At 38.5% G+C, this 15,147-nt stretch overlaps 1 protein-coding gene across 2 annotated transcripts in view; it reads right to left on the bottom strand.

Annotated features, from left to right (window-relative positions):
- Positions 1 to 13,580, bottom strand: part of TOPAZ1 (testis and ovary specific TOPAZ 1) — a 91,059-nt gene extending 77,479 nt beyond the window's left edge. The window contains exons 1-3 of one of the 2 annotated variants that reach the window (XM_050778374.1): positions 13,076 to 13,580; positions 10,203 to 12,615; positions 381 to 445 (exon numbers count right to left, since the gene is read on the bottom strand). In XM_050778374.1, the coding sequence (XP_050634331.1) occupies positions 381 to 445; positions 10,203 to 12,615; positions 13,076 to 13,412 (2,815 nt within the window). In that variant the 5' untranslated portion in view covers positions 13,413 to 13,580. The remainder of the gene's footprint in view (positions 1 to 380; positions 446 to 10,202; positions 12,616 to 13,075) is intronic. The other variant, XM_050778376.1, reaches the window with a different exon arrangement.
- Between the last annotated feature and the right edge of the window lie 1,567 nt (positions 13,581 to 15,147).

Raw genomic sequence — 15,147 nt, 5'->3', positions numbered from 1 at the left:
AGTGCTGGGATTACAGGCATGAGCCACCGCCCCCGGCCAACTATAAAATTTTTTTAAGCAACTGAGATTTAAAATGTGATAAAGCTAAAATACATATTTCAATTTCAAAATAAGATGACAAACACTGCTGAGGTTAGTTACCTATCTTTTGTTAGATAAAGCCTAACAAAGTTATTTATTAAATAATCAAACAGAAAATATCTCAATCTGATCTTCCAAACAGTCAATTAAAACAGAAAAATTGACAAACTATAAAACATATGGTCAACAGACCCTAAAATGAAAAGTTTCCTGTTCTAATGAATTCATCTTGACTAGGCCTGCATGGAGATATAAAGAGATGGTTCAATATTGCATATTCTGAAAATGTCAACTTTTACCTGCTGAGTTGGAAGCACAGATGTCTGGCTTTATCGGTCCACAGTCCAGTACAGGAAGTTCTCTACTATAAAGCAAACAGAGCTTAAACATTATAACAGATTCTAAGCAGAACTATCTAAACATTATCTCTAAACATTATATAATAATCACTTTAGCTTCTGGTGAACATCAGCTCAAGTCCTCCAGGGCAGAGTACTTACTATAACGAGGCTCAGAACCCAGTGCACCTGTGTGGATTCTTTGTTTGGCTCTTTAATCACATATGCCTCAACTGTTAGGGGGTGCTGCCACTCAAACTTTGTTACTGAGAGCTTGACAACATATACAAAGCATGTAAAACTCAAAAAAGTATTACATCAATACAAGATAGTGTTTACTCTTTTTTTTTTTTTTCACTCTTGTTGCCCAGGCTGGAGTGCAATGGCACAATCTTGGCTCACTGCAACCTCTGCCTCGTGAGTTCAAGTGATTCTACTGCCTCAGTCTCCTGAGGAGCTGGGATTACAGGCATGCATGCCCAGCTAATTTTGTATTTTTAGTAGAGGTGGTGTTTTGCCATGTTGGTCAGGCTAGTCTCAAACTCCTGACTTCAGGTGATCAACTGGCCTTGGCCACCCAAAGTGCTGGGATTACAGGTGTGAGTCACCGTGCCTGGCCAATTTCTACTCTTAAGCATGTATATGTATGTCATATGGTCAATGTCAAAGGAAGACAGCTTGAAAGCAGCTTAGTTTTTTTTTGGTAGTCCCTAAAGACAACTTAGAGTCTGAAGATTATATAGAACAGAGTTAGACCAGTCTGGGTTCAAACACTGTTCTGCCACTTGCTGTATAAACTATGGCAAAACTACTTTACTTCTCTAAGTTTAATCATATCTGTAAAATGAGAATACCACTAACCACAAGGTATTGTGAGGATTAAATAAGATGTCCTTAAAGCCAGTATCATAGGCCCAACAGATGAAAACTACATTTATAGGAGCCACTCAAATACAAATGGCCAAACACTATTCCATTTTTAATCACTTAGACAAAAATTTAAAACATATAAAAGTACACAGAACAAAATAATAGATACGCATAATCCCACCATTTGTTCATTTAACAAGTGGATAAGCATATCCTTCAGCACTGCGACTGCTCACTGGTTCAGAATTACTTCCTAGCCAAGAAAGAGGAAAACTAAACAAAACATTTTGTATTTACCATTCTTTGAAGTTTGGAAAACAAAGTATTTTTTCCCAGTGTAAACCCTAGAAACAGTAAGTATAGTTTAAAGGACGGGGAAATAATACAAACAGAAAACATACACAAATGCAAATCTTTCTCTAACCCGGACCTTTCTACATTCATATCTAGCTATCTACTAGAATATTTCCATCTCAGTATCTCAAAGGCCTCTTCAACTTAAAATGTCTAAATCTGACCTCCCCAATATAGCTCTTTTGCATGGGAGATGGATGGTAATGTTCTTCTCCCATGCAAAAGATGGTATGGTAATGCCATGGATGGTAACGAGATAAAAGAGAAACCAGGTATCAACCTTAACATCTCCCTCTGCCTCACCCCCAACTGATGAATCAATATTCACTTCTTAAACCTCCCACAAATTCACTCCCACTTCTGTGTAAAGTCACCACATTCTTTCAGCTTATTACAATAGGTCCCTGTCAGTTTATCCTTCACACCAGAGCTATAATTATTTTTAAAAGTAAATGTGATCAAATTATGTCTCTTATTTAGAAGCCTTTCCATGAATTCCTATATGCTTAGCATAAACTTCACACTCACCATAAATTCTAGTTTGCCTAGGAAAGTCTGTTTACGCCTATTGTCCTGGCATATTAACAGCTCCTCATGTCCTCAAAAGCTTTGCAATCCAGAAGGTAAATTCTATGGTCATTTTACTCTCACAGCCCTTCATGACAGTTTTTGCACATTCTGTAGCTTCATTTCTTGCTATTTGAACACCAAGCCATGGGACGTTATTTTGGTGTCTCAGTTTTCCTCAACAATTAGCTAATCCCTACTTATCCTTTAGTGATCATTTTAAACGCCACTTTCACAAGGAGGTGTTTAACATCTTGCACTTGTCCTACCATTTTATGGTACATGCTTATTTGCCTCCCTAAAAGCACTGTGAGGACAAGGCTTATATATGTCTAGTTGTTCTCTACACACGCAGCACCTAACATATTCTACGCTAAGGAGACCCAAATGAAGATGCCGCTCCCCTTTCTAGCAATTCCAGTACAAGGTGAGGCTCACATACAAGCAGACATAATATACTGAGATATGTGCCAAGAGAACTACTGGAACAAATTCCTGGAATAATATCTCAGATGTGATTTGATGGATAACTGAATGCAAAGAAAGGGACTTTCAGATAAACATATGCAAAAGGCCTAAAGTACATGGTGCATTGTAGAAACAGTGAGCTGCTCGCTATGCTTATCTTTCATTAGCCTTTCACCCCACTTTCCTCCCTCCAATACCATAGTTGCCAAAGAGGGAGTGGATACAGATCCACAAAGAGCCTTAAAAAGCCATGCCAAGCAATTCAGACTATCCCCAGGTGGCTGAAAGCCAGTGAAACACTCTCAACAGTTACTGGCAGATCAATTTCTATTTAGAATATCACTATGACAAAAGATATATTAAGAGAGTTTAGGAAGATTAACCAGGAGCTCATTACAATAATCTAGGAGAAAAATAAGAACATAGAGAGAACTGAGAGGAAGGAACAGCCATGAGAGGTACTGAGGTAATAACATGAACAGAATTAAGTGACTTAATAGAGAACTGAGGGATGCTTCCTTGGCCTCTAACTATCCCGAAAGTTCCATTCATAAATAGGTACAGCAAGTATATTAGTTAAATTTCCAAGTATTAAGATAGTATTTATAATACTGCTAGTATAATCTATATAGATGTGGGAAACTTTTTACTATGAAAATAGCTAATTTACAAGGAAAGTAAAATTACACATGCAAACTCTCATAAGAAACAGTTTATTTTTGTCTGGAATTTCAGAGACAAAAAGTTAAATTCACTGAGGTGAAAAAAAATCACAAAGTGAGCAAAATTGTAATTTACACGAATATTTTACAGTTTTGCATTGGTGTAGTTACAGTTCTGAATTGGTAAAATGAAAAAGGGAAAAATGAAGGGAAGAACAACAAAAGGAGATAAAAGAGATTTGGATGAGGCTACAGAGATACAGATAAGCAAAGAGAAGATCTGAGTAAAAAGGAGAGGACAGAGTAAAACAGGTTTAAGCCAACTCTGAAGAGCCATACAGATTATATCAAGCTTATTCTCTACCAGAGCACTTTTCATGTGGATAATGAAATCTATTTAGTGGGTCACAACCAAGAAATTTTTTAATGAAATCGAATATGAAATATAAGACTATATCAGTTGTAGCAAGGAAAATAATTGTTTTCATAAACCTATAATTTCATATATTTATAAATATGTACCAGATTGTAATATAAAACAGATCTTTATTGAGGATAATTGGCAAAATGGCTGGAAGATGATTGCTTTAGAATAATTACTATCAGAAAAAGTCTGAAAACTATTGCCCAAGGGAAAAGTTTAGGATTTAGCATAGTGGCTCACACCTGTAATCCCCACAATTTGGGAGACTGATGTGGGAGGATTGCTTGAGTCCAGGAATTCAATACCAGGTTGGGCAACACAGTGAGACTTAGTCTCTACAAAAAGAGAAGAACATTAGCCAGGTGTGGTGGCATGCACCTGTAGCGCCAGCTACTTGGAAGGCTGAGGTGTGAGGATCATTTGAGCCTGGCAGGTAGAGGTTGCAGTGAGCCATGATGGCATCACTGCACTCCAGCCTGGGCAGCAAAGCAAGACCCTCTCTCTCTCTCTCTCAAAGAAAAAAAAAAAAAAATTCAGAATGTCACTGCCTCCTTTTGAGATGCTAATTGTGGTCAGTATTCATTTACTTACAAATACCCATATTCTGTTTCTGGATAGAACTGCTACAAATTTACTGGGGCACATATTATGCAAGTAGTAGTGGCCCTAAGCAGAGAAATATTATAGTATCCAATTCACCAAGGCAGAGGTTCCCTAGCCTGATGCCACACTGTACTGTTAGGTCTCCTGATATTACAAATGCTCAATCAGGTACAATACTGTTTATTCCAGCAAAGACAAAGAATAGTTTACGTGACCTGAAAGAGAAAAGAAAAAAACTCAGAATAGTGTTTCTTAATAGTGTCCACCTGCTACTTTAAAGAGGCAGCAGAGATGAGAGGAAAGGGACCTCAAGTAAAATAATGTTCTGCAGTAGTTTGCAGAGTAATTGAATTAAATATATAGGAAGAACCAAAATGCCGCTCTTCCAGCATGCTGTTTTGCAGAGCAGGGACAGACTTTGGAGCAGGTTGCCTTGAGTTCAGATGTCAGCTCTGATACTTGCAAGCTGGGTCCTTTAGAAAGTTAATCACTTTGATTTAAGTATAAAAATAGGGTGAGTTTCAACCTCAGAATTGTTTCACTAAATAAAATAAGTAATGTATCTAGCACAGGGTAGACATTAAATATCAGTTCTTAAGATTAAAATTTAGTAAAAATTTAATTTTTATAAAAATTTAATAAAATTTTGCAGTAAAGTTAGAGCACATAGATAGGCAGCGCAATGGGACAATGAAGAAAAGTAAGTTTCATAAAAGACAATGAATCTCAATATATAAGGGAGAGAAAAAAGATCTTTATTTTTGGTGGAAACCTGTTTTTTTTTTTTTGTTTTTTTTTGTTTGTTTTTTTTGTCATTTGATGGTAAAATTGGTAATAAGACTACTCTATTCTAGAAGTCCTCTCTTGGGGAACGAACTGGGATTAAGTCAGACTCTGAGAAAGTAAGTTACTTGAGACAGGATATAATTTGCCCAGCATAGATCCAGACTAGACATGGGTCTAATGAGACTCAAATGCCTGGGGAAAAGTGGTAGGCTTTTATTTTCTGTGCATTGGTACCAGATATTTATCTCTCAGAACTTTATTATTTACTGGCTCCAGAATCTACAATGGCTGCCTATGGATTTGAGACCAAGTTGTGAAGGTGGTAAATAACTGATCCCCACTGATCACCAACATCAATTCCATACAGAATTCAAGTTTTTGTGGCTAACTTTCCAACCTCCTTAATCTAGCATCACCCTACTTATAAAATCTTATTTCCCACTATTGTTCAGTGTCTACTTGCTTAAGAAAGAAAGGATTTACTGTCTCCATTTACATGTAATCTAATTCAAGCACTTCAGAAATGGCCTGCAATATTCTCAAATAGGAATTGAAACCTTAATTCTCCTTCCCATCTCAATATATGAGGGACTGGACTTGCAAATAAAAGTAAGACATTGACATTTCCCACCCTCACGAAATCCAACAGTTTAGCAAGTGAGAGATTAAATTATACCACCATGAAATCAATGCCACAACTAAGGTAGCATAAGGTGCTATGGGAATGCATAAGGGATTTCCACCTCTGCCTGATGGAGTCAGGAAAACCTTTAACCTTCCGTACACAATCACGCTTACATGTACTTTTGCCTTTCTGCCCACATATTCCTCATTATTCCTCCTTCCCTACCAAACTTCTTTTCTTCTTCTCCTTTGTCAATCTAAACAAATCCAAACTTCAAGGATCAATACAAATTTTTGCTTTTCCAAGGTATCTTTCATTCTTCTCTTTTCTAAACTCCTACTACTCTTAGTACTTCAGTTTATATACTTTTGTTTAAAACACATTAGTCCCTCACTCCTCCCCCCTCCTCCCTACCTATGTAGCAATTCCCCTGAATTTTTGGCAGACACTTAAAATCTCAACAATCCACTGTGTGGTATCATTTAACTGATATTTCAGCATATAATAATCCTATGTTCTAGAACAGATTAACTGTCCAGCACTGACTATTACAGACATTCTCAGATCATTTCCAATGACACAGCCTATTTCAAACATTTTACCAATTTCAGCCATTACACATTTCCAAGCTCATCAGTTCAAGTTTTAGTGAATGAGTTCTAGTATGCTTCTAATGTTTTAGATTTTAACATGGACTTTCCCCACTGTGGAGACTAAAAACAAATAAGCATTCTCTCATGACTTAGACACCTTACAAATTCTCCCCAATCTGGTCTGAGAATATTTTCCCCAGTGATTAAGTCAGCTCAGGTTTGTCTACTTGTTTTACCAAAAGGGGCAGTCCAGAGTTTCTGACAATATATGGGCCTTGCCCTTTCATCTTCTACTTTTATTCCTGTAAAATAAAAATTCATTCTAGCAGGCTTCAGCCTCTCAGTGTCTTAGAAGGGAGAAAAGGGAGCATATGAAGTAGCAACTGGCTGGTAAAAGGGACATAGCTGAAATTTGAAATTATATTTTAAGCTTCATTTAGTTCTAGAACCATTAATGAGTTTCTGTGCAACTACTGATAGAATCTCTCGTTATCAGGTCTTCATTTTTCCCTGTTAAGGTTTATCCTAGCACTGTGGATGACTACAAAACTAGTATTTCCAGTGCAGAATAAATATAAAAATATTAAAATAATACTGAGAAGATGTTCAAGTTTGTTTAAAAACAGAAACTTTAGAGGTAGATAAAAGGCAAAGAAGAGCCAATAAAAGTATAACTGATGCTTTTGAAGTGAAGAAAAATGAAGTTCAAAGATAGTAACAAAAAAGCTATCTGAAATAAACACCTGATACTGCAAACCAAAATGGCTAACCTTGTCTCAGGAAAAACTGATATGTAATTACCATTCCCAAGGTGGAAAACAAGAAGAAACAATAAAGGCAGTTTAAAGTGGAACAGTGGGAGTATTAGTTTGGTCCTCAGAGTTTTTGACTACAACACATAATGCCAGAAAGCAGGAGAGCAATGTCTACATAGCTGTGAGGGGGAAATACGTAAACTAAGAATTTTACACACAGACAACCTGCTCTTAGACAAATAATTCTCATGCACCCAAGATTTTAGGGAACACAGTAATTATGAACTCTTCTTAAAAATATTTCATTGCTCTGAAATCTAGCCAACTAAGTGATGAATCAAAATAGTCAAGATCAGGCCAGGCACAGTGGCTCACACCTGTAATCCCAGCACTTTGGGAGGCCGAGGCAGGTGGATCACTTGAGGTGAGGAGTTGGAGACCAGCCTGGCCAACATGGTGAAACCCCGTCTACTATAAGTACACAAAAAATTAGCCAGGAGTGGTGGCATGTGCCTGTAATCCTGCTACTCAAGAGGCCAAGGCAGGAGAATTGCTTGAACCTGGGAGGCATAGGTTGCACTGAGCCGAGATCTGCCACTGCACTCCAGCCTGGGCGACAGAGCAAGACTCCCTCTCAAAAAAATAAAAAAAAATAGTCAAGATTAGAGGAAAGTAAAAAGGACTGGTGGTAGGGACTGAATCAATTTAAATAGAAAATTAACAGTGAGAATCTTTGGAGTTCAGATTATTGAAGGAATGCACATGGCACAAGGCTTAGTAATACAAAATAAACTTTAAACAAAAAAGTGGGGTAGGCAATATTAGGAGAAAAAGTGTGTACAAGTATGTTCATCTTTCATATGAAGAAAGCAAACACTGCTGTCTAAAGTTGGAAAGCAATTTTTATAAGTGAAGCTAAAACTCAAACTTTTAAACAATTTTCCTCATTAACTTGAGAACTTCAAGAAACTAATTTCTTGTGGTAAAGAAGTATATTAATTCAGCAATCCATTTCATTCCACTTTCATTTCTCTGCCTCTTTTGGTTAAGTGTAAATGAAATTATCTTTAATGTTTTTACTAAAAAATGGCATGATCCAATTTTTTCTAGTATTATATCTATTTATATGTATAGATAAATGTCTGGAATGATGCATACAAATAGCAATTAATTTGTTACTTGGGTGGTATGGAATTTCCCCCCCCAACACCACTTTTTACTTTAATTAACATGTATCATGTTTTAAAATCAGCCATTATTCTTTAAAAAAAGAATAAAGAACAAACATCCTGCACTTTAATTCACAACATTTATCTCTTTCTAAATTTGGCTTAGTTCACTGTCAACATCTTGTCAGTCAACAGAGATGTTTGCTCTTGAATGCAGAATTTACTCTGATTTTCCTTTGTATTCCTCCAAGGAAGTATGGTGTAACGGTTAAAAATGCCAAAACCTTCTCTATTCATTATTTAATTTAATCCTCACAACCCTGAGGCAAGTACTTTCCCTTTTTACAGAAAGATGAAATAATTTGCCTAAAAGGTCACATAGTTGTTATGTGGTAACAAGAAGATTCAAAAATCAAGGTCAGACTACAGAGACGAAGCTCTTAATCACTAGGTTTAGAGTAAGATAGGCCTAGGTTCAAATCCAGATTCTGTTACCAGGAGTGTGATCTTGGGCAAGTGACAAATTTATCTTCATTTTTTTCCATCTTCAAAACAGACAGATTACCATGCTACCTCATTACATGGTTAAAAAAATCAATAAAACTCTTGGTTCTCCATTTGGCACACAGAGAGCATTATATTTGGTGATAAGTTTCAAGTTCTTGTAACAATAAGACCATCAAGAAGAGTTTGATACCCCAAAGGTAACAGAAAATAAATGGCAAAGAAACTTAAGTCATGCACCACTGAATCTTAATGAAAAGTGTTTTCATTTTTCTTTTAGTCTGTTCACAAAATACTATGATATTCAGGTATTATATAAACAACAGCTTCAGGAATTATAAAATTAAGTAAAATATGACATATTATTAAATCAATTTGGGGCCAAGCAGAACAGATTAAGTTAATGAGCATGAACGTTACTACTTGGCCCCATTCAAAGTTGCATTGGGCAAACTAGTCCTATTTGAGGGAAAAATCATCATTTATAACCACTGCCTTAAAAGTAAAACCATGAAGAAATTCTATACTGTTTATCTCTGAAAATTAGTTTAACTTTTGACTCTACTTTCAAACCCTAATTACTTCAAACAAAAATTTCCAAGGCTTCTCTGTCCCCTGAAAAATGAACTTTTTATCGAATAAGGAGGCTATAGAAAATGGATTAAAATAGATAGCACTGATATTAATAAGTAACCTGGCTGAAATAAACGTTTATCTGCATATTTATAATAATTAAAGAACATTTGAAAATAAACTTAATTGACTTTTGAAAGAAGCAATCTCCATCATTTAAAAAGCCACTCTATGGGTGGGTTGCGGTGGCTCATGCCTGTAATCCCAGCACTTTGGGAGGCTGAGGTGGGTGGATCACGAGGCCAGGAGATCAAGACCATCCTGGCTAACACGGTGAAATCCCCGTGTCTATTAAACACACACACACACACACACACACACACACACACATCAGCCGGGCGTGCTGGAGGGCACCTGTAGTCCCAGCTACTCGGGAGGCTGAGGCAGGAGAATGGCATGAACCTGGGAGGCGGAGCTTGCAGTGAGCCGAGATTGCGCCACTGCACTCCAGCCTGGGTGACAGAGCGAGACTCCGAAAAAACAAAAAACAAACAAACAAAAAAAAGGCCACTCTATGAACCATAAATTCTAATGAGCTAATCTTTTCTATCTTCCAAGATACACATAATTCATTATTTTGACTCTAAGTTTTATCATAATGACATTTCCAGGTATCAGCAGTAATAATGGCATATTACATTTAATAAATAACTGGGTTAAAAAATAATGGAGCTTCAATATCACTGAATACATTAGTGAAACCTAAGAGTAGAGACTGCTTTTCTAACCCCCAACAATCTGCACTAAAAGGCATACTTGAACATGCATACCTTAAGTCATCACTTGGTTCTTTTTTTACTGGAGTTTCGACATACTTGGAGTCTGTTGATTGGTGCTCTCCAGGAACACTGGGCTCCTGGCTTATCCTGGGGACCTCTGAAGTAAATGAGAGTTCCCCTTCATTGGACACTCCAAAGAGGTCTGGGTCATCTTGAATTACATCAATTAAGAGGACGTCATCTTCATATGCTTTAAGAATATCTGGAAATCCTACTTCTGAAAAATTCTTAGTTATTTTTCTACCCCTAACTTCACTGGAAACTGGTCGGAATGTTTCTTGTTTATTACAGCAGAAGGAAGGACTTTTCTCTACATACCCAGGATCACAAGAAAAAGCATTATTTTCAACTGTGAGAGAAGCAACTTCTTTATTAGAAACAATATTGCCTGGTTCAGAGAAGTGATTAGATGGTTTGCTACTGTTACCATGCTTTGTAAAGCTTGGAGAAATACTACAGGAATTCTTATTGTAGAATGAGTCAGAACTAGCTTGCACTGGAGTTACACTATTTTGTATGCTCAAAGTTTGAGGTCCTAACATCGTCATGGAGACATTTTCTTTACTCCTATTCTGTCTTGTATCTGCTCCAGATAAACTGTCCAGAAGTTCTAGAGGACTGTAAGCTTCTCTCTCTGATGACTTGGCATTTACTTCTTTTTTTTTTTTTGTTTTATTCTTAAGTAAAGGAATTTTAAAATTAGTCAGTCGTCCTGTGTTCAATATTTTAACCAAGTCTGGAACTACAAATGTTTGTTTAGCAACACATGCTTTTCGATGAATAGTTTTGCCTGTAGAGTTATTTGCTTCCTGACCATCTTTGGAAGCTGCTGTCAAATTAAGTTTTGTTAAATTTCCTCTATCTCTTTTTTTATTTCCTGTTAAGCTTTGAGTATCACTGGTTAATTGAGTATCTTCAGTAGTGTTAGAAATTACCTCTGACCCACTTCTGCTCAGTTCCTCTGATTTTATCTTTTTATCATCCTTGATTATAGGTTCCTTTATAACCATTAAAGTATGTTCTACTGCAGAAACTGAAAACAAACAATTCAAATTAGAATCTAATTTTTCTTTACTTGAAGATTCAGTGTTTGTTTCTGTTAAGGAACTTTGTAATAATAATTTGGAGTCGGTTAAGTGGGTCTTGTTTGTTTGGTGTTTAGGGACATCAACTTTCTTACAACTTTTCTGAGACCCAGGAAGAAAATAACTTGATTCTGGCAAGGAAGCCTTTTTCCAACACCAGGCAGATATTCTAGCACATGAATAATAGGGCCAAGTTCTTTTACCAGTCATAGGTATTGTTCTCTGACAGCTTAACTTCAATTCTTCAGAGTCACTTCTTAAATCTTCCCGTGAAGATCTCCTTTCAATATGGTACTCAGGTGATTTCCCTATGCAGCTTTTCGATTTAAAATCCTCTTTCAGCGCCATGTTTTCATATCCTAAGGGCTCTGAAGCATTCTCTGTTTCTTCTTTCAAAAGTGGTTCGATGGTTTTCTGAAACACAGCATTTACATGATGTTCAGAACTTGTTTCTTTTTCTACCATTTCTGGGACACTTAATAAATGATCCATCAAAGAGACTGTATTATGGCTTACTTTTCTCAAAACATTTAAAGGACTTTTAGCCTCTGCTTCTTTACCATCAGCAATCATTTGATTTTCTTGCAACATCAACTCAGACTTGTTATACTCATTAGAGAAGTTCATCTGAGTAACTGTTTCATCCGCTTTTTCAGACAACTTCATCCTTTTCCTGGGTTTTCGCCCAACACTGCTCTCCTCTATTGAATATTTATTTTTTTCACGTTGAAGGCAGGGAAGCAAGCCATTGATTTTACTTTGGTATAAATCACTCTCTTCTGGTAGTAACTTATTTACTCCCATTACATTTTCTTCAGTTTGTAAGAGTTGAGGAATATTATTTGTGTCACTCTTTTCTGCAAGACTTCTAAAGTTTTCTTTCTTTGAGAAATTTTCTGCTACATGCATACATCCACCATCAGGCTCATATGGCAGGTTGTTTTCATCATTACAATCCTTGGAATGGGGAAAACAATTGCAATCACGTAATTTAAAAACGGAATTATTTTCTACTTCAGGTGACAAGATGTTACAAGAATATTTTAGAGTATTCTTGTACAGTTCATCTTGGAATTCAACCTTAATATTTTGTGTAGCCTCATTTTCGGTTATTTTGAGAGGTGGGTTTTCTAAGCTTTTCAGTTTTTTATTTCGAATTCTTCTTTTAATACCTTCTACTATACCTTCCTTACCCAAAGACCGCAAGCACTCCACTGTTTGGAAAGATTCCGAACTGGTTAATGATTCCTTTCTTACCAGGTCAAACCCTGGCTGTGGATCATCACTTGAGGCTTCAGTAACTTTTCTTTTTTCCTTGGCTGATCAAAAAAAAAGAAAACAAAACATATCAGAAAAGATTTTATATTGAGGAGGAAAATGCAATATCATTGAAATTAAAAATTGTGAGGCTATCATTTTTATTTCCCTGAAGAGCTGTATGTAAATACACACTTGTTTTTAAATGAAAGCCTTAATTTCTGTTAAGGAATTACATATAAACCTGTATAAATTCTAAAGCAACTGAATAACGCTTATAACATTGTCATCTCATACTAGACAAAATGGACCACAAGTACGAATTCCTCCTATCATAATTCTGACCAAGGACTCCTAACGGCGAACACCCCTTTTAAAGAAATCCATTTTTTCCCATCTCCTGGTCAACTATGTGCATCAGAAATAACCATGCAGGTTCAAGTTAAAGACTAGTAGTAAAACAAAGATGGAGCACGCTGAGTTGCAAAGGCTAAAGGTAAGTGATCGTGGGTTCTTTCTTACTGTGTCTTTCCGTTTGCAAGGGGAGTTCAGCCTCCTTTGCTGCTTCTAGGCCTCGCCGGTCTGACGGGCTCACCTGGCCCCTGCGCCCCTCCACCCGACGCCTTGCGGCCTTTCCAGCCCCTGATGCCGCAACCGACTTGTCACTTTTCACCTCGCCTCTCCCAGGGGTGGCCCGGGCCACCATTCTCCTCTTTTGCCTATTCTCCCCGCGCCCCCCAGCCTCAGGGCCGCAGCCTCCCGCGGCGCCTGGCCCTGGAGCCTGCCGCTTTCGCAGGTTTCGCACATTGCCTTCAGGCCCTGAGGCCGACGTCGGGCCCAGGGGCGGAGGTCGTCGCATGTGCCCCGGGGCCGGCCCGCCGGGGTCCCTCTGCACCAGCTCGCAGGAACCCACCGCGGCGCAAAGGCTGCTCCCCCGGCCAGGCACCTATTGCCCTCTGACCCACCCCACACCGCCAGTCACCACAGCCCAGGGCCGGAAGCGGAAGTGGGGCGCGTAAGCGGAAGTGGGGCCTAGTGTCTGGGGCCCCTACTGGTGCTTCGGGATCCAACGGGCGGGAGAGTCGCGAGTTCCGTGCCAGCGTCTTTCCGGAGGGCCTCTCGCGGAGCCCGGAGGAAGGCAGTGGCCACGCCCGATTTCATTGCAAGGGACTGTAGTGGGGCTCATCACATCACAGACCTCCGTTGTCCCTTCCACTAGGCCGAGCTTCCTGGAACCGTTCAGGGCTCATTCTCCCAGGTGCTGCTCCTCACTCCTTGGCTGCTCGCAAAGGCCAGTGTCAGCCAGTGGCTTCTAACTCCACACCAAGTCTCCCAGAAGCCCCTGTCTAAAAGCCTTCCTGATATATTCACCCGGATATTCCACAGGCACCTCACACTCAGGTGGGCAAACCAGCTCATCGATCCTCACAAGCTTGCTCCTTTCACATAGGTGGATGTGCCACCATGCGCCTAATTGTTTAAGCCAGAAACCTAGAAACCACAGAGACAACCTTCTTTCTACTTCATCCCTCACATCCACTTTCACTAAATCTGCTTGACTGTATTTTGTTTGTCAGCCACTCTCCCACTTGCCATTACCGTGGCTCTGGCCCTCAGACTTTCTTGACTGACCTACTGCATCAAGCCTCTGAATCCATCCTTGAGCTATTCCAGTCAAATTTCCACCTCCTTGCCAGGCCATGCCTCTCCTATGAAAGGGGATCCTAGCACTTCTTAGTTTGACCCTTCATGAACTGTTTTTGCTCAAAGACTAAAACTAACAGAAATCAAACTCTAGTGTGGTATCTGCAACCCTATCTGATGTAACCTCTGAAAATTTACCTGGTTTTCTCTTACTGCCACTGCAGGGTAAAAGTTGTGCTTTGATGGAAAACTACATAGAAGTCACACTTCCGAATGAGTTGATTCTGATTCTATGGCAGTTATTTTACGACTGTGTAAATTATAGATAAGCAATAGCAACACAAAATAATGGTCTATAGACATCCAAATTCTGTCCAATAGAAGTTTAATTGACTTCCCATTTTCACTGTGGAAGAAGCCAGTTTTGCCTCCTTTTTCACATTCATTTCATTCCTGGTCTAGAATGTTTGTTGTTTGGACTTATCCTTTGAACGAATGTTTATAAAATCTGCCTGATGAGAGAATATAATCTTTAATACATGTTCATCTATGACAGCCATTATTTTCTCTTTTTTGAAAATTATCTCATCACCACACATAGCCTGCCCGTAAGCCACGTTGGACTACTACCTGAAGTTCCCCAGATTTCATATGCTTTTGTCATGCTTGTGCTTCTGTACTTGACAGTCCTAGAAAGTCTTCCTTTGCTTGTCTGCCTGGTGAACTACATATTGCCCCTTCAAGATTGAGTGCAAGGATCACCCATCAAGGAAACTTTCCTGCCACTGTTCTTGCACTTTGAGGGGTAAAGTGTTTCTTCCTGTCTGCAAACACACAGTTCAACTATTTATTTGTGTGTCTCCCTTAGTAGCTTCCTTCCATCCAAGTGCAGATACCTTCCATTAATCTTTCCTTTCTGTGTGTTTAAAGAAGGACCTGGCGAATTTGAA

This window comes from Macaca thibetana, chromosome 2 (assembly GCF_024542745.1).
Source record: "Macaca thibetana thibetana isolate TM-01 chromosome 2, ASM2454274v1, whole genome shotgun sequence".
In the NCBI taxonomy this organism is placed as follows: Eukaryota; Metazoa; Chordata; class Mammalia; order Primates; family Cercopithecidae; genus Macaca; species Macaca thibetana.
Note: the sequence above shows the minus strand (reverse complement) of the source record. Positions and strands in the feature narration are given on the sequence as shown.